We start from the raw sequence: 18,616 nt of genomic DNA on the forward strand, positions 1-18,616 counted from the left end.
CCCCGTTCTATCCAGTCTTCATTGGCTTCCAGTTAAATTCCGCATTTAGTTTAAAATTTTAGTCCTGACATTCCGTGCGTTCCATGGTGGAGCCCCTCAGTACATCACTGACTTGCTATAGACTTAGACTTAGACTTAGACAAACTTTAATGATCCATCCAATTGTTCAACACAGTAGCTCAGTTACAATGATGGAAAGTGAAAGGATGGAAAGGACAATGCAGGTATAAATAGACTAATATAGCGATAACAAAATCTAACATATATACAAATATATACATAATATGTGTACAGAATAATATATATACAGATATATTATATTATGTCTATAACATATATACAATATATACCAATGACCATGTACAATATTACGGTATATACAGTATATGTGACAGCAGCAGCATAAAATAGAGAGTAGATCTGGCAGAAAATAGAAAATAGACATTAAAAACAAAAAGAAGTAGCTAACATGTCAGGTGTCAGGTAATAGGCAGATATCATGGATGGAGTGTGGAATGAAGGAGTTCTTGAATCGCACAGTGCGGGAAGGAAGCTGGAGGAGCCTGTTGGAGTATGAACTCCGCTGTCCCTTAATTGTCAGGTGGAGTGGGTGGGCAGGATTGTCCATGATGGCCAGCAGTTTGTCCAGTGTCCTCCTGTCCCTCACTGACACAAACGCCTCCAACTGCGTGCCAATAGTTTGGCCGGCTTTCCGGATCAGTTTATCAATCCGGTTTGAGTCCCTTTTGCTGGTGCTGCTCCCTGAACCAACCACTGCAAAGTACAGGGCACTGGCCACAACAGACTGATAAAATATCTCCAACAGCTTGCTGCACACATTAAAGGACCTAAGCTTCCTCAGGAAAAAGAGTCTGCTCATGCCCTTCTTGTAAACAGCTTTGCAGTTGTCCTTCCAGTCCAGTCTGCTGTTGAAGTGGACTCCCAGGTACTTGTACTGCTCCACTACTGCCACCTCCCGGCCCTGGATCTTGATGGGCTCCACCGGGGTCACTCTCTTCCTGAAGTCGATGACCAGCTCCTTGGTCTTGTCCACATTAAGGACCAGATGGTTCGCCTGAGACCACTCCACAAAGTCAGCGATCAGTGTCCTGTACTCCAATTCCTGTCCCTCTCCGATACACCCGACCGCAGCAGAGTCGTCAGAGTATTTCTGCAGGTGGCAGGACATGGAACTATACTGGAAGTCCGAGGTGTACAGGGTGAACAGGAAAAGAGACAGGACGGTCCCCTGTGGAGCACCTACACCACTGACCACAGTGTCCGACAGAGAGCTCCCGAGTCGCACAAACTGGGGCCTGTCAGACAAGTAATCAGTGATCCAGGAGACAATGGATGAACTGACACCCATCCTGATCAACTTGTCACTCATCAGAATTGGCTGAATGGTGTTAAAGGCACTGGAGAAATCAAAAATCATGATTCTCACAGTGCCCCTACTCTTCAGGGCGCAGCCTCCGGTCTTCAGGCCAGGGTCTTCTAAAGATCCCGAAAACTCGTTTTAAAACCCGTGGAAACCTGGCATTCCAGGCTAGAGCTCCCAGACTCTGGGACAATTTGCAGCAATCCCTCCGTGATCTTGACTGTGTTGAAACTTTTAAGAAACATTTGAAAACTTATCTTTTTGGTACAGCTTTTAGTTAATGCACCTTTTAACTATCAGTTTTAATCCACTTTGTATGCTTTTTATGATGTTGCCCCTGTTGTTTTAATTGAATTGTTGTTTTACTTCACCTATGTTTTGTACAGCGCTTTGTGATTTTATCTCTGAAAAGTGCTTCCAAGACAAGACAAACCAAGCAATCAGGTTATGATCGATTAAATGCTCAGAGTGAGATAAATTAATCCATCCATCCATTTCCTACCGCTTGTCCCTTATGGGGTCGCGGGGGGGGTTCTGGAGCCTATCCAACATACACGACGCCACAGGCCACATATTCTAAACTAAGCCGGATTGTAGCAAATATGGTGGTACTGAAAATGGATGGATGGATGTACTTGTGAAGTGTTTCCCATAGTCCTTGAACGCCCCATGTTGGAGGCCCAAGAGGGAGTTCTAGCGCCGTTGCTAGGCAACCTTTGCCAAAGCGAATGCTAGCCAGCTAGCTTGTTAACGGCCAACAAGCAAGAATATGAACATTAGCAACTTACATGATTTGAGAGAGAGCCTCGGATAAAGTCCTTGGTCGTCTTAGAGAGTGGAACGGAAGAGACAAGGCGGTGCGAGGGCGAATCTTGACGAGCTTCGTAGCCGGAAACACTCGAATCCGTTTTATGAGTTGGAGCCTGCCTGAGGCGTACTTTGTTTGCGTTGCCAATCTTTCTTTTTGGGTACGTTCACCACCTGGATGAGACTCGGGTATCTCTTTTCTCATTTTCATAAATAATCTATTATAGTAAATAAAACATGGGTTGTTTAATTAACTTTCCAACTAATGCTGAAACGTGGACACTCTAATTCACGACATAAAAGGTAGGCACTAACCAGCCCTGGTAAAAGCCACCGCCCCCTAACGGCCGGGTTTATGAACTGCAGTTGTTTACTGCGCTTTGAAGTAAACATTTCATTTCTTGTTTGTGGGGATAGGTTGCTTGGCAACACTAAATTGGCCCTAGTGTGTGAATGTGAGTGTGTGTTGGCTCTGTGATGAGGTGGCGACTTGTCCATGGTGTACTCCGCCTTCCGCCCGATTGCAGCTGAGATAGGCTTCCAGCAAACCCCACGACCCCGAAATGGACAAGTGGTAGAAAATGGATGGATGTTTGTGATTGAGCGCTTTATGATCGTTTTTATGGGAATATTGAATGTTACAAAAACTGAGAGTTGATTAGGTACACATACAATACAATGACATCCTATACAATCAGTCAATCAAAGTTGATTTATATAGCCCTAAATCACAAGTGTCTCAAAGGGCTGCACAAGCCACAACAACATCCTCGGCTCAGATCCCACACCAGTCCAAGAAAAAACTCAACCCAACGGGATACAATGAGAACCCTTGGAGGGGGACGCAGATGTGGGAACCCCCGGGCGACCGGTGCAATGGACGTCGAGTGGATCTAGTTTAAAGTGTGAGAGTCCAGTCCATAGTGGGGCCAGCAGGGCATCATCTTGAGTGGAGACAAGTCAGCAGTGTAGAGACGTCATCAACTGATGCACAGATGAGTGGTCCACCCCGGGTCCCGACTTTGAACAGCTTGCGGGTCATCTGTAGTCACCTACCTCTCTACGCAGGAGAGGGGGGCCAAGCAGAAAAGAGACGGCAGATCAACTGGTCTAAAAGGGGGGTCTATTTCAAGGCCAGCGTATACAAATGAGTTTTAAGATGGGACTTAAATGCTTCTTCAAGAGTGCTATGAAATGTAAGAATGTTTATTATTGTGCCTGTGGTAGTGTTCAACTGCAACGCAACATTATGAGAGAGTCTATTTTGATACACGAGAGGGACAAAACGTGTCATTTCATCAGGAAGGTAAACATTAATATTGTTGTTGAGGTTTGGAGCGTGGTCCAAACCCCCCCCCCCCCCCCCCCCCAGGGGCCCCCTTAGGTTAAGTCGGCCCTTAATATAAACACACAAATGTATACATTCCATTGAGATATTTAACTTAGTACTGGAAAAAAATCATTTAAAAATGCAGCTGGGATAGGCTCCAGCCCACCTGCAACCAAATATAGAAGTGACAGAAGGTCTATTACCTGACTGCTTCTATGTTAACTACCTCTCTTTGTTTAGAATGTCTATTTTCTGCTGGATCTACTCTCCATTTTATGATGCAGCTGTTACATATACTGTAATATTGTACATTGTAATTGTTATATATTGTATATATTATATAAAAATATAATATAATATATCAGTATATATGATATACTGTATATATATAGATGTAAATGTTACATATATGTTATATTTTATATTGCTACTACGGCACATTTTTAGTCTATACCTGCATTATCCTTTCCTTCCTTACACTTTCCATCCTTTGTAACTGAGCTACTGTGTGGAACAATTTCCCTTGTGGATCAATAAAGTTTGTCTAAGTCAGTGGTTCTTAACCTGGGTTCAATCGAACCCTAGGGGTTCGGTGAGTCGGCCTCAGGGGTTCGGCGGAGGTCAAAACACACTCGACTCATCGTGTAAATACAAACTTCTCCCTATCGGCGTATTACGGATACGGCAACAGCAGAAGTCAGACTGATTTGCAGGTGTGTAATTTGTTGTGAGTTTATGCACTGTGTTGGTTTTGTTCTTTGAACAAGGTTCATTTTATGCACCAGTAAAAACAACATGGTAACACGTTAGTATGGGGAACATATTCACATATTCACATATTCACATATTCACATATTCACATATTCACATATACACATATTCACACATATTCATATTCATATTCATATTAGTTGCTTATTAACATGCAAATTAGTAACATATTGGCTCTTAACTAGTCATTATTAAGTACTTATTAATGCCTTATTCGGCATGGCCTTATTATAACCCTAACCCTCTAACCCTGACCCTAACCAAATAACTCTAAATGAAGTCTTTGCTACTTAGAATATGTTCCCCATACTAAAGTGTTACCAAAAACATATAACTTTGGCTTGAATTTGAAAAGAAAAAACATTTTATTTTTCACTAAAGAAGGGTTCGGTGAATGCGCATATGAAACTGGTGGGGTTCGGTACCTCCAACAAGGTTAGGAACCACTGGTTTAAGTCTAAGTCTAAGTCCAAGGTGGATAGATGGACTCAGATGTGTACATCTATGTATTCAATCAAATCTTACAAACCATGCATTGTTGTTTTATTATTATCTTGCATTTCAGATTACTGGAAAGTCACTGACCGCCATTTGAAAGTAAAAAAAAAAACCCACTAAAGCGTGATGTTTGGTGTAAAAACACATGTTAGTTGAAGTGCTTGAATACATGCTAATGCTGGTAGTTAATTGTGAGCTTTGGTTTGGTCGATGTGTCCCCATTTTGTGAGTAGAGTATCCAAATGTTACAACTTTCCAGTTTTAATGAACGCACCATTGGTTTACGTCGTTTAAAGCCCGCCCCGGAAAAAACGTCATGACGCAGAGATTCTTTCGTAGCTGATTGGACAAGCGACGAAAGGGGCGTTTTCTACAAAATAGCGCCAGATGTAGTAAAAACACAGTACAACTGTTACAAGTTTGATTTTTGGACGTGCGCGTTACGGTTAACGATGCGTAAAGTCAAGAAGGAAATCGCGGAACTGGTGGAAAGTGTGAAACCGAAGCGGAAGAGGCAGAAGACGCGTGGAGAAAAGGACGGTAAATGCACCACTCAGACTTAGTAGTTGAAGCTAACTTGTGAGTCGGTTTTGAATAAATAAAACAGAAAATTGCACGTTTCAACCCTCAGAAGAGCCCAATGGTGCTGCGTGTCTGTCCACCCGCCACACTTTCCACGACCCTGCTGACGTCACCCACCTGCGGACTCACCTGCTGAGCTGGTACGAGCTGGAGAAGCGAGAGCTGCAATGGAGGACAGTGGTAACTAACTTACTGTATTCACACACAGAAGAAATAGTCAATAAATACGCTTCAATATGGACAAAAACGTCTTGACACCTGGTAAAAAACCCAACAAAAAAACATGGTTTGGAAGGACAAGCGGTAGGAAATGGATGGATGGGTTGGAAGGAATGAGGCGTAATGGCCACGTGTCCCAACATTTTTGTCCATATTATGCACATTTCAATTCAACTTTATTGTCACTAACGTCTCTCAGCATCAGAAGAAAAATGAACACAGATTTTCAACTTTTATTAGCTTCACATTTCTGACTATTGTTTCTTTTTAAGGCGTCGACAGAGGCTGATGTCAACATAAGAGTCTATGCAGGTGTGTAAACACTCTCCTGATGTCCTATTCTAGCTATTGATTCATGCATGCTTCCTCTAAGTGTGGGTGTCTGAGATCATGCTGCAGCAGACCCAGGTCGCCACGGTGATGGACTATTACAACAAATGGATGAAGGTATGTGTTATAATAATAATTAGTCGGGGGTCCAGATGCAACTTTTTCACTTCCGATACGATACCAATGTTGGCCGAGACCGATATTAATCTGATACGATATCAGCATTGATTGATTGATTGAGACTTTTATTAGTAGATTGCACAGTACAGTACATATTCCGGAAAATTGACCACTAAATGGTAACACCCCAATAAGTTTTTCAACTTGTTTAAGTTGGGGTCCACGTTAATCAATTCATGGTACAAATATATACTATCAGCATAATACAGTCATCACACAAGTTAATCATCAGAGTATATACATTGAATTATTTACAATCCGGTGGGTGGGATGTGGAGGGGGTTGGGGCGGAGGGGTTAGGTTTGGTTGATATCAGCACTTCAGTCATCAACAATTATATCATCTGAGAAATGGACATTGAAACAGTGTAGGTCTGACTTGGTAAGATATGTACAACAAGCAGTGAACATAGTGAGCTCAGAAAGCATAAAAACAAGTATATAAATAAATAAATGATAAATGGGTTGTACTTGTATAGCGCTTTTCTACCTTCAAGGTACTCAAAGCGCTTTGACACTACTTCCACATTTACCCATTCACACACACATTCACACACTGATGGAGGGAGCTGCCATGCAAGGCGCTAACCAGCACCCATCAGGAGCAAGGGTGAAGTGTCTTGCTCAGGACACAACGGACATGACGAGGTTGGTACTAGGTGGGGATTGAACCAGGGACCCCCGGGTTGCGCACGGCCACTCTTCCACTGCGCCACGCCGTATATATACATTTGATTATTTATAGAGATGTCGGCCGGCCGATAAATGCGTTAAAATGTAATATCGGAAATTATCGGTATCGTTTTTTTTTTATTATCGGTATAGTTTTTAAAAAAAATTATTATTATTATTATTTTTTTTTATTTTTTTTTAATTAAATCAACATAAAAAACACAAGATACACTTACAATTCGTGCACCAACCCAAAAAACCTCCCTCCCCCATTTACACTCATTCACACTCATTCACACAAAAGGGTTGTTTCTTTCTGTTATTAATATTCTGGTTCCTACATTATATATCAATATATATCAATACAGTCTGCAAGGGATACTGTCCGTAAGCACACATGATTGTGCGTGCTGCTGGTCCACTATTAGTACTAACCTTTAACAGTTAGTAAAATTAACTGTTAAAGGTTTTTTTTATTCAAGAAAATGTTTTTAATTTATTTATTTATCTTATTTTATTTTATAATTTTTTTTTAAAAGTACCTTATCTTCACCACACCTGGTTGTCCAAAATAGGCATAATAATGTGTTAATTGCACGACTGTATATATCGGTATCGGTTGCAGGGGCGCCGCTAGGGATTTTGGGCCCCATAAAAAGAATCTTTACAGGGCCCCCAACACAGTGTCATTATTTTTTCTGTATTATAATTTCATCATCATTAGGGGCCTCTCTGGCCCCCCTCCATCATGGGCCCCTAGAATCCGTCTCCTTTACCCCCCCCCTTTTCGGCGCCCCTGATCGGTTGATATCGGTAATTAAAGAGTTGGACAATATCGGATATCGGCAAAAAGCCATTATCGGACATCCCTAATTATTTACATTTGATTCATTACAATCTGGGGAGGTGGGATGTGGTGGGGGGAGGGTGTTAGTCTAGGGTTGTAGTTGACTGGAGGTGTTCTTTTAGTGCGGTTTTGAAGGAGGGTAGAGATGCACTTTCTTTTACACCTGTTGGGAGTGCATTCCATATTGATGTGGCATAGAAGGAGAATGAGTTAAGACCTTTGTTAGATCGGAATCTGGGTTTAAAGCAGCAATCATAGTTCCATACTTTTATTTTGTCGTGTGGAATGTTAGAAAACAATCAAGTGAAACTAGTCATGCAGAGAACAATGGTAGGCCGAGTCATACCAAAGACTATAAAAATGGGACCCATTACCTCCCTGCTTGGCACTCTGCATCAAGGGTTGGAATTGGGGGTTACATCACCAAAATGGTTCCCGGGCGCGGCCACCGCTGCTGCTCACTGCTCCCCTCACCTCCCAGGGAGTGAACATGGGGATGGGTCAAATGCGAATAATAATTTCACCACACCTAGTGTGTGTGTGTGATTATCGTTGGGACTTTAACTTTAACTTTAAAACTGACAGATTTATGCTCTTGAAGTGGTGTTACAGTAATTTGTATTTTGGCGACACCTAGTAGTGATAATCATTACCTCAATGTAATAAATATGACTTTGAATTTGTGTCTGTAAGTTATATGCAATGTAGTTATTTGATACTTAGTTATATTAACAAATCTGGTGTCTTAGAATGTGATATTGTTTAATTAAGGACTTAAGTACAGTAGCTGTAGCTTATCAATCAAACTTTATTTATAAAGCGCTTTTCATACTTTTTTCATATAAGAAATGCAACGCAAAGTGCTTTAGAAAGTTAAAACAATACCCTGGTGACCCATAGCCCCCATTATCTCATACGTACACACGGACACAGATACCAAACACAAACACACACACATATGCAACTATATGGACAAATGATTGCATGGCTGAGTACAGAGGAGACATGTGAGTAAACACTATCACAGGAGCCATCTGCACCAGGAGGTCATCAGACCATGGCCACCAGGACGCTGACACAAAAGCGCCCCCACAAGCACGGCCGATAACCCCTGAGGCAGATGGCTCGTCTGAGGAAAGTTGGAAAATAAAAATAATAAAACTTGTAAAATAGTAAGAACCATGTGTAGAGATAAAACATAAAATACAAGTAAGACATATGAAGATTAACAGAAAAACAACAATATATATATATATATACATATATATATAAAAATATATATACAGTAAATACATACATTAATAGAACTAAATAAAATCTTGCATAAAAATCTTGCATAACTAATAGGATACTAATGACTTCAATAGAATAATTAATATAATGTAAAAGCCAAATCTAAAATGTGGGTCTTAAGCCTGCTCTTAAAAACATACTGTAGCTTGTGTGCTTAGCTGTTGTGTAGCTGCTAGCTCCTTGTAACATATAGCCTACCATGATTACCCTTTGAAAATGACTTAACTAAACCACACGAAAAGACCGACCTTGTGTGTTTACACGAAGGACGTTTAGATGTTAACTGACTGTCCAGCTTTGCACAAGTAAACACGCTGTAGGACTGCTTGTATTACAGCTTATAAATGCAAGCTGATACCATCCGATACTTGTTTTTTTCCTGATATCGCACCCACATCCGATATCAATATCGGATCAGGATATAATAAGTAATGATGAAGTATGAGGTTTTAATGTGTGTTTCAGCGTTGGCCTACGGTCTCAGATCTTGCAGCTGCAACACTAGAGGTGACTACTAACAACTTAAAAAAACATATCAATCAAAAAGTGTGTTGTTTTTTTTAAAAAACTTTTTTAACTTAACTTGCTGATGAGTAGGAGGTAAATCAGATGTGGGCAGGCCTTGGTTACTATTCCAGAGGGAAACGTCTTCATGAAGGAGCCCAAAAGGTCAGTGATTGTGCAATATTTAAATCTGTCTTGATTTTTATTTTATTATGTCATTTTTTACTTTTTGTTTGCCTACAGGTGGTTTCTGAGCTTGACGGACAGATGCCCGTCACGGTGGACGGCCTGCTGAAACAACTGCCAGGAGTGGGCCGCTACACGGCTGCCGCCATCGGCTCCATTGCGCTGGGACATGTCAGCCAACACACACACACTTGCACGAGTCAGATCCCGCCTTAAGCGTTAGGAAGTGACGCCGTCCCTCGTCGCCTAGGTTACAGGCGCCGTGGACGGCAACGTGATCCGGGTGCTGTGCCGGATGAGGGCCATCGGGGCCGACTGCACGAGTCCTGCAGTCACAGAGGCTCTTTGGTGAGTTTATAATAAAACTGATTCCCCAGAAAATAATCAGTAAACTTGGATATAAAGTACTTTAGAGTAGTCAGTGTAGAGCTTGTTCACTAGCCATGGAAAATGAGTCAACACACAGCCAAAAAATCTAAATATTGCTATACAAGCTGTACACTGACTACTCTAAAGTAGAGATATGGTATATTAGGGGTCTGGCCAATATGCTGGTGCACCCTGAGCGCCCGGGGGACTTCAACCAGGCCATGATGGAGTTGGGGGCTCGAATCTGCACTCCCAAGGCGCCTCTGTGCCACCAGTGTCCTGTGCGCTCTCACTGCCACTCCTACCGCAAGGTTAGACCCAAGTGTTGACCAGCAGGAGTTGGCTTTGATTAATGTATTGATAATTCATGTTATGTTTTGTTCAGGTTCATGCCAAGCAAGAGAAGACCTCCAGAAAGCTTTTGGGGAAAGAAGACGTGAAACCTCCGGCACTTCTTGATATAGAAGACTGCAGTAAGTCATGTCATTATCGCTGTCAATTAGTTCCAGACATAACCACAATAAATGAATTTTTTTCAAAGTAGGAAGCAAAATTGTAGATCAAATACTTAAATAGCTAGGACATAAAAAAACAGTTGGACTTTCTAAATATGCGTTTTAACATCACAAGAGCCCTTCAGGCATGAAATAACAATCTTTAGTCGCCTTTACACTCTTTTAATCCAACAGTGTCTGCCCTGAGATCGGTAGGTTGTGAGTTCAAACCCCAGCCGAGTCATACCGAAGACTATAAAAATGGGACCCATTACCTCCCTGCTTGGCACTCAGCATCAAGGGTTGGAATTGGGGGTTGAATCACCAAAAACGATTCCCACTGCAGCTCACTGCTCCCCTCACCTCCCAGGGGGTGATCAAGGGTGATGGGTCAAATGCAGAGAATCATTTCGCCACACCTAGTGTGTGTGTGTGTGTGTGACAATCATTACCTAAACTTTACCTTTAATTATGAGGGTGTAGTCGGAAATGTAAAGAGGGCATCATGTGTACACGCTGCTCCATGATCACTTTTTTTTGTGTGCTTATACAGTAGTAACATTGCCTTCTTTATTTAATTTGTTGTTAGCTATGTGTCTAACTCCAACCTGGACAATTGAATTGCACTTTGTCATGCCTCTACCTTCACACCTGCGGGTATAGCTCTTGAAGGGCAACTGCACTTTTTGGGAATTTTGCCTACCATTCACAAACTTAATGTAAGGCAAGAACACATGTTTTCTGTTTTTTTGCATTCTAACTAGTAAATAAATGCAATCAAAAGTTTGCTTACAATTGAGCCGATTGGAGATGCTCTATTCCGCCTACAAAGTGCTTAAAAAAACATCCAAACACCTCCTTCAAGGTTTTGTATACAGTACAGGCCAAAAGTTTGGACACACCTTCTTATTCCAACGCGTTTTCTTTATTTTCATGACTATTTACATTGTAGATTGTCACTGAAGGCATCAAAACTATGACACCTGTGAAGTGAAAACAATTTCAGATGACTACCTCTTGAAGCTCATTGAGAGAATACCAAGAGTGTGCAAAACAGTAATCAGAGCAAAGGGTGGCTATTTTGAATAAACTGGAATATAAAACATGTTTTCAATTATTTCACCTTTTTTTGTAACTATGTGTTCATTCATAGTTTTGATGCCTTCAGTGACAATCTACAATGTAAATAGTCATGAAAATAAAGAAAACACGTTGAATGAGAAGCCGTGTCCAAACTTTTGGCCTGTACTGTACATGCTGTAAGTACAGTATATATATGTAATATAGCAACAGGCACATTCATAATAACATGTAATATTTACGTATTTTGATCAGTTTAAGCATACGGCGGCGCATTACACTTCAAAAATGCATCACAATGACGTTCGCTTTTTCCTTCAAAATCACTGATTACTGCTCACTGCAGACTTCATGAGAGCCCATCCATCCATTTTTTACCGCTTGTCCCTCAACAAACATAATAAAACACCACTTAATGTACAATGTTTGCTCCCAAATGCCTGCCGCCTGTTAGGATGTTCATATTCGGATGTAATAACGTTTAGATGAATGACTCCTAATCCTCACGAAGAAAAATGAAGGGTGGAACCAAGTGTCTTTTCGGGTCTTTCTCGCCATCCCCGAGTCTAAATTGGCTGTCAAAGTGTACCAACATGTGGGATTATGTCTTCGTCCTTCTACTATCCAGGTGAGAAGCATTATTTATGATCTATAACAAACTTCCATGAGCTCTGTGGCGAGAAAGCAGCTCATGATGTCAACATGTGTGTGTGTGGTCACACTGCCGCTATACATAGTTTGTCTACGTTAGCACTTATAATAACAATGTCACTAATACTTGGTTAATATTCAAGTCTGAAATACAAATGGAATATTGTTGGCACTTTTTGAACTGTTATTAAATAGGGCTTTATTGGCGGAATAGAGGACTTCCCATTGACTCCATTGTACGCAGACTTTATTTACCGTATTTTTCGGAGTATATGTCGCACCTGCCGAAAATGCATAATAAAAAAGGAAAAATACATATATAAGTCGCACTGTAGCCCGGCCAAACCTATGAAAAAAACTGCGACTTATAGTCCGAAAAATACGGTACGTTTATTTACAAGTTAAATGCATACAAAAAAATAAATTTGTCATATTGTCTCTCATAATGATTGTGAATGATAGGCAACATTCCAAAAAAGTGCAGTTCCCCTTTAAGGCCACTGTGGTGTGCAACCCCCTGACCCAGCTGTGACGTGAGTGAATATCTCCATAAATGGTCGAGATTTATCCAAAGTGCTTTGCACGAGTCCGTCGCTGTAGTCTATAAGTTCCTTCTTTTTCTCTAACCTCTTGTTGTGGGGCGGACTGGCTCGTACATGCACATGCATCCTCCACTGTTGACATTTCTAGTACAAAGTAGTGTATAGTTCTAATATATATTTGTCAGTAGACAGACTAAAAACTACACCATGGCTGACAGCGAGAATACACAGTCGAAGTGGAGGCACGTAAATAAGACCGCCTACAAAACGGCGCATCCTGAAAAGGCGGTCAGAAAGTGGCTTGAAGATGGTGTGTAAAACATTTTGACCAAAGAACCACCATTATTCCATGTTATGTAGACCACAAGGAAGTGTTTTACATTTGGGGGTGAAAATATGACCCCTTTTTAAGTCAAATTTGGCAGCCAAGAACTTAAAGTGGACTACCTCTAGTTGATGTTACAATTTTCCATGGCAACAAAGCAGGAAGAAGGCACTCAAAAGTACAGTAAGACTCCACTTTTCAAAATATGCTAGCTTGATGCTAATTTACATTAGGTTTGCCATAGACATGCTACTGTTTAGTATTAGCAATTTTATATGGCAATTTCAATACCTCCAAAAAACTACAACTAAGATGTACATTACAACCAAAAAGCTGGTGTATAATAAGTACAAAACTTAAGTTTAAACTCTTTTTAGGCGCAACAAAAGAAAAAGTGTTGTTATGGTACAGTACTGCCATCTAATGTCTTGGAATTGCAACTACATGCAAAGTCTTCTATATAAAACAGCACACTACAGTAGTTGCAAATGAGACACAGAAGTGTAGGTCTTTTATGCTCCATAAAAATATTATTTTTATTAATAATATTCCTACTCCGCGAAAACTCGTTTACCAATGTCAGGCCTGGAACCACTTAGCCGCGACAAACGAGGGATGACTACTTCCTATTCCTCGTATAGTCCACTTTTCTCTATCGTGTTTACCTCAGGGACGGACGGAATATGTCCTCTGTGTCCGTCCCAGCCTTGGGATGAGGAGCTGGGGGTCCTCAACTTCCCGAGGAAGCCGGCAAAGAAGCCCCCCAGAGTGGAGCGAACCTTGACCTGCGTGGTGACTCGACACGGACAAGAAGGCGAGGACGAGTTCCTGCTCACGCGAAGACCAAATAAAGGTTTTAAAGGGACAGAGCATGTGAATGGAAAATATGACGTCACTTACTGTACATCATCCCTTTGTGCTTCCACAGGTTTGCTGGCAGGACTGTGGGAGTTTCCCAGTCGTCTGTTGCAGACAGACAAGTTAGAGGAGGAACACAAGGGGGCGCTGTGTGCAGACCTCAGCAGCATCCTGGGAGTACAAGTGATTGGCAGCGCCCTCAAGTATGTGGGAGATGTAAGTGTGGAATTTGATTATTAAATATCATCATACTTCTGGACAGATTATAAAACATTTAATTTTTCCTTTTATTTTATTGTAAATAGGATAGTGTTTTTTTTGTCGATTTTTTTAATAACATAATACTTTGTAGTTATGCCAAAATTGATTACAAAAAAATACATGTATGAATTAGTTCAAATGTAAAGTGAGTCATTATTTCCCTCAATCAAATAAAATAATTTAACTGAATTTATTTCATGACCATTTCCATTATTTAATACCACCTTAAATAATATTGATTGTGCTAATTGGTTTCATATTAATTAAATTTATTTAACCAAAAAAACTCCACATGCGGTATTAAATGCCAAAATAATTTGAAAGGTCACATCAGTAAATCAATATTTAAGTTAATGTTTCACAATTTAATTAATTAATGGATTATTTATAGATTATCTCAAATTTTTTAACTATTTAAATGTCTTTAATTTTTACACCAGCGCTGAAATGAATGCCATTACATTTGTAAAAATTGAATTGGTTAAATTTAGAATGTTTACATTAATATGGAATTGTTCCACTTTTCACTTATTAATTAAGTTGTGAAATCTACCTTGAAAAATGCAACATGGAACTGAATGTATTTATTTCATGACAATTTTAATTATTTAATGCCATTAAAAAAGCAATCAGTTTAATGTGCTTCATGTTTCATTTTGGCACCAAACAAATCCATCCAGACATGACATGTTATTGAATAATTTAAAATGCAATAAACAAACTCTGCTAAAATCAACAAATATCATTTGAGGTATTATCTCACAATTGAACCAATTTAATTACTTAATCAACTTACCTCACATTTATAAGTATTCTAGTCATATTTTAATGATGTACTTATCTTTCTTTGACAAAAAACACTCGGTACAGAAAAGCAAATGCCATTAAATCAAATTGCCATAGAATATTTGAAAAGGTCATGAAATAAATAACTAATACATAGGCTCAGTATAATTGTTTAAGAGTGTATCGGACATCTACGTTAAGTAATTAAGATTTAATTTAAAAACAATGGTATGGTATTAATTTAATTTGAACATGCACACATTTACAATGTGATACATCATAACGTGCAAATTCTCATTCCTCTTTACATGTCTGAAAAGGAGTAAAAGGCTTATTTCCTAAGTGTCAAAGTCAAGGCCAGCGGGCCGGATCTATGACCCCGGGATGATATTTGATTAGTATTAGAACCGGCCCGCAGGCCTGCTGCTGTTTTGCACGCACCAATACTCCATCAGTGTTGTCGCTAGGAATTTTCAAAATGGGGTCCCACTTTTTTGTAAGCGTTTTGAAAACAAATGATAAATGTATGCATTATCCTGTTATATCTCACATTTTATATTGTGTTTTGGAAAAAGGTTGTCATAAACATTACTTAATTCATTAAAAAAAAAAAATACAAAAGAAAACACATTTTTATGCATATGTAAATGTATTCAGTTATAAACATTCATTCACTTTCTTCTTTCTTTCATGGATCTAAACTTTACCGCTGCCGGTATTTTTTCTATATTTTTATTGTAATATTTTCAGAATGGGTTTGTTCTAATTTGGTCAAAGTAAGACAAAGAAAACAATATGAAGTTGTCTTTATTTTTTTAGTTTTAATGCCATGATTTTAATAATCCGGCCCGTGTGCGCACAGATTTTCCTCCATGCGGCCCCTCAGCTAAAATGAGTTTGACACCCCTGGTTTATTTAATCCTACCCCTTTTCCACTTTATATCATTTTCTAACACATATGTTCCCCTATCTTGTAACACTGTTTACATTCTAGTTGTGATTAAATATAGCAGTTCTTTTTTATAAGTCAATTCTGATACTCATAATGAGATGAATTATATACAATTTTCAATTAAGTTCAATATATTAATCAACATTTTTCTTCTTTGTACTTAGTAAACACTTGTAGTTTAAACAGCCTCTTGAACTGAGTCACATTAGTACATTGTTTGACTTCCTTGTTTAGTCCATTCCATAATTAATGGGAATAAAAAAATGTATTAAGTAATTACAGGGGCTGTTAGCACCCTCTAGACATCTCTGTTAATGTTGCAAACTTTCCAATATATTTAAAGCGTTAAATCCCACCCTCTTAAGGCTTCTAGGATGTAATAACCTAACTATATACGTTTCTTGGGTGTTTTTAGCTCATGTACCATCATTCATGGTACCGATTTGGATAGTTAGCGTTAGCTATTATTGAATGTGTCCGGTATATAAAATCATAACATGACTGCAAATTGTTCATTGCTTCTCTTTCTGTGCGTATGTGTTGGCGAAACAGGGTGAGTTATCGCCGTAAACACCAAAAAAAGTCTAGACAATTGTAAAACAAATGTGTTCTGTTAAAACAGTAATGGTGTTCCTGTTGTATTTTTTGCTTTGGAAAATGTAACTGTGAAGAAGTTCCTTTTTAATATTTGAATGATCTACTTTGTTGCCTTTAGATCAGGGGTGTCAAACCCGAACAGGTTTTATCCGGCCCGCCCGTGGGATGAGTTTGCTAAGTATAAAAATGAGCTGAAATTTTTGAATGAAAGAAACCGCTGTTCTAAATGTGTCCACTAGATGTCGCAATAGCAATTATTTGTATCTTTGTAGATGATGCTACATATGTAAAAAACAAAAAACAAAAAAAAACATGTTAGTGCACCAGTTGAGGAAAATGAGAAAACTATATAAATAACATCCTGTAATTTGATTTTGATATAATTTTTTTATCTTGATATATTGAAAATTAACACCGATGAGTTGACTGATGAACATTATCACATCATTTATTCAGTAAATATAAATAACGACAAATAAAGATATAATACTATTAACCGCAACATGTAAGTGTAAAAACACCCAACAACATTATGATTTGTACATTTTCAGAATGTGCTTGTTCTATTTTTTAAACAAAAAAACAATCTGAAGTTGTCTTTATTTTTAAGTTATCGTGCCGTGATTTTAGATTTTTCTCCATGTGGCCCCCCATCTAAAATGAGTTTGACACCCCTGCTGTCGATGTTGTTAATTATGGCAGAAAAAATCCCTCTAACTTGTGTATCACTTAAAATATTTTCCCAATTTTTCAAAGGCATGCTTCCTGAAACGACATTAAGTGTAAGAAAAGTGTTGCTTTTCTGACCATGTTGACTTGCCACAGGTGGTCCACGTTTTCTCGCACATCCACCAGACGTACGTTGTCCACGCTTTGTGTCTGAGAGACGCCGGCGCACCAACGCAGACCGAAAACGCTCAATGGCTCAGCAGGTCGGCGCTGCAAGAAGCCGCCGTGCCGACAGGAGTGAAAAAGGTTTGTTAACTCCAGCAGCAAAATGCTGTTGTGGTGCACACCTGAAAGTAGAAAGATTTTCAACATTTGAACTCCTGCAGGTTGTCAACCTCTGTGACCTTCAGAAGAAGCACACGTCTGCAGTAAGTGTCTCTTTAAATGTCTTAAATCTTTGCAGGATTGCAACTTTTCTTTCATTCCCGTCTTGCTTAGGAGGCCAAAAGGCGAAAGAAGGGCGACATAAAAGAAGTCAAGAAGAGACCAAGAGGCGTGAAGAAAGCTACAACTAACAACAACAAACAACTTTCACTCACGTCTTTCTTCAAGACAACAAAACAGGAACCTTGATGAAAAAATATATACGATGCATTTCTACATACATAGAGTTTGTCTTTAAATCATGCTAATTGTAGTCACTTTTTAAAAAAAGTCATGATATTGCATTTTGTTTTAAGTATGTATTTGTATTAACATTCCACTAAACTGTTTCCATGGCAATAATCATGAAAATGCTGTCATTATTGTATGTACTTTAAACCCTTGATAATAAATGTTATAACTATTTATTTTGTCTGTTTTAGCTAATGGATTTTGGAAACAAGATGCACATTTTGGGTAATTTATTCAAAATATATCTATTTTAATCCAATTTTTGCACTTAAAAATGAGAAGTGAGAAAGTTAAACATTGTTGCAACATAATTTAGTCTTTTATATTAATGTAAAATAAATAATATAAAGGGCAACTAATAGGGGTGGGAATATTACAACAATTTACGATTCAGATTTTTGGGGTGATTATTCGATTCAGAATAGATTTGAGATTCAAACAACTTCTCTTTCTTCCCCTCTGTTTTTTCTGCTTTCTTTTGTATCTCTAGTTATCATTATATATATGTATTGTTGATAATAGAGGTAAATTATTATTATTCATTATCAATAGCGCTATTTCTATTATTTGTATTGCTCCATTTGTAGTGTAATAATGTTCATTGTCATTTCTGTATTATTATTTATTTCACTAACTGCTTCTTTGCTATCACTTTTACCATCATATTTATACATATCCTATTTGCTGATGTTGCTCTATTGTTGTTATTGTGTTTGCTGTTGTTGCTTTTGTCTCTCTCTTATCCCCCTCTTGTCCCC

The 18,616-nt window shown here is 39.0% G+C and overlaps 1 protein-coding gene across 1 annotated transcript; it reads left to right on the forward strand.

The window, feature by feature from the left end:
* The first annotated feature begins 5,005 nt into the window (after positions 1 to 5,005).
* Positions 5,006 to 18,038, forward strand: mutyh (mutY DNA glycosylase). Its single transcript, XM_061977972.1, has 15 exons — positions 5,006 to 5,327; positions 5,419 to 5,549; positions 5,861 to 5,900; positions 5,962 to 6,035; positions 9,375 to 9,416; positions 9,507 to 9,578; positions 9,657 to 9,770; positions 9,850 to 9,947; positions 10,135 to 10,279; positions 10,354 to 10,441; positions 13,731 to 13,913; positions 13,989 to 14,134; positions 17,340 to 17,489; positions 17,570 to 17,611; positions 17,682 to 18,038. Exons 1-15 carry the CDS (start codon positions 5,240 to 5,242, stop codon positions 17,814 to 17,816), a joined length of 1,548 nt encoding a protein of 515 aa, XP_061833956.1. The 5' UTR covers positions 5,006 to 5,239; the 3' UTR covers positions 17,817 to 18,038.
* Positions 18,039 to 18,616: the final 578 nt, after the last annotated feature.

The sequence above is a fragment of the Nerophis lumbriciformis genome, linkage group LG18, assembly GCF_033978685.3.
Source record: "Nerophis lumbriciformis linkage group LG18, RoL_Nlum_v2.1, whole genome shotgun sequence".
Lineage (NCBI taxonomy): Eukaryota > Metazoa > Chordata > Actinopteri > Syngnathiformes > Syngnathidae > Nerophis > Nerophis lumbriciformis.

Excerpts from the sequence above, each read along its gene's own strand:
- mutyh (XM_061977972.1), top strand. The coding sequence starts at position 5,240 with ATGCGTAAAGTCAAGAAGGAAATCGCGGAACTGGTGGAAAGTGTGAAA. Across the intron at positions 5,550-5,860 it reads AGCTGCAATGGAGGACAGTG|GCGTCGACAGAGGCTGATGT; the intron begins GTAACTAACTTA and ends TTTCTTTTTAAG. Across the intron at positions 10,442-13,730 it reads TCTTGATATAGAAGACTGCA|GGACGGACGGAATATGTCCT; the intron begins GTAAGTCATGTC and ends TGTTTACCTCAG.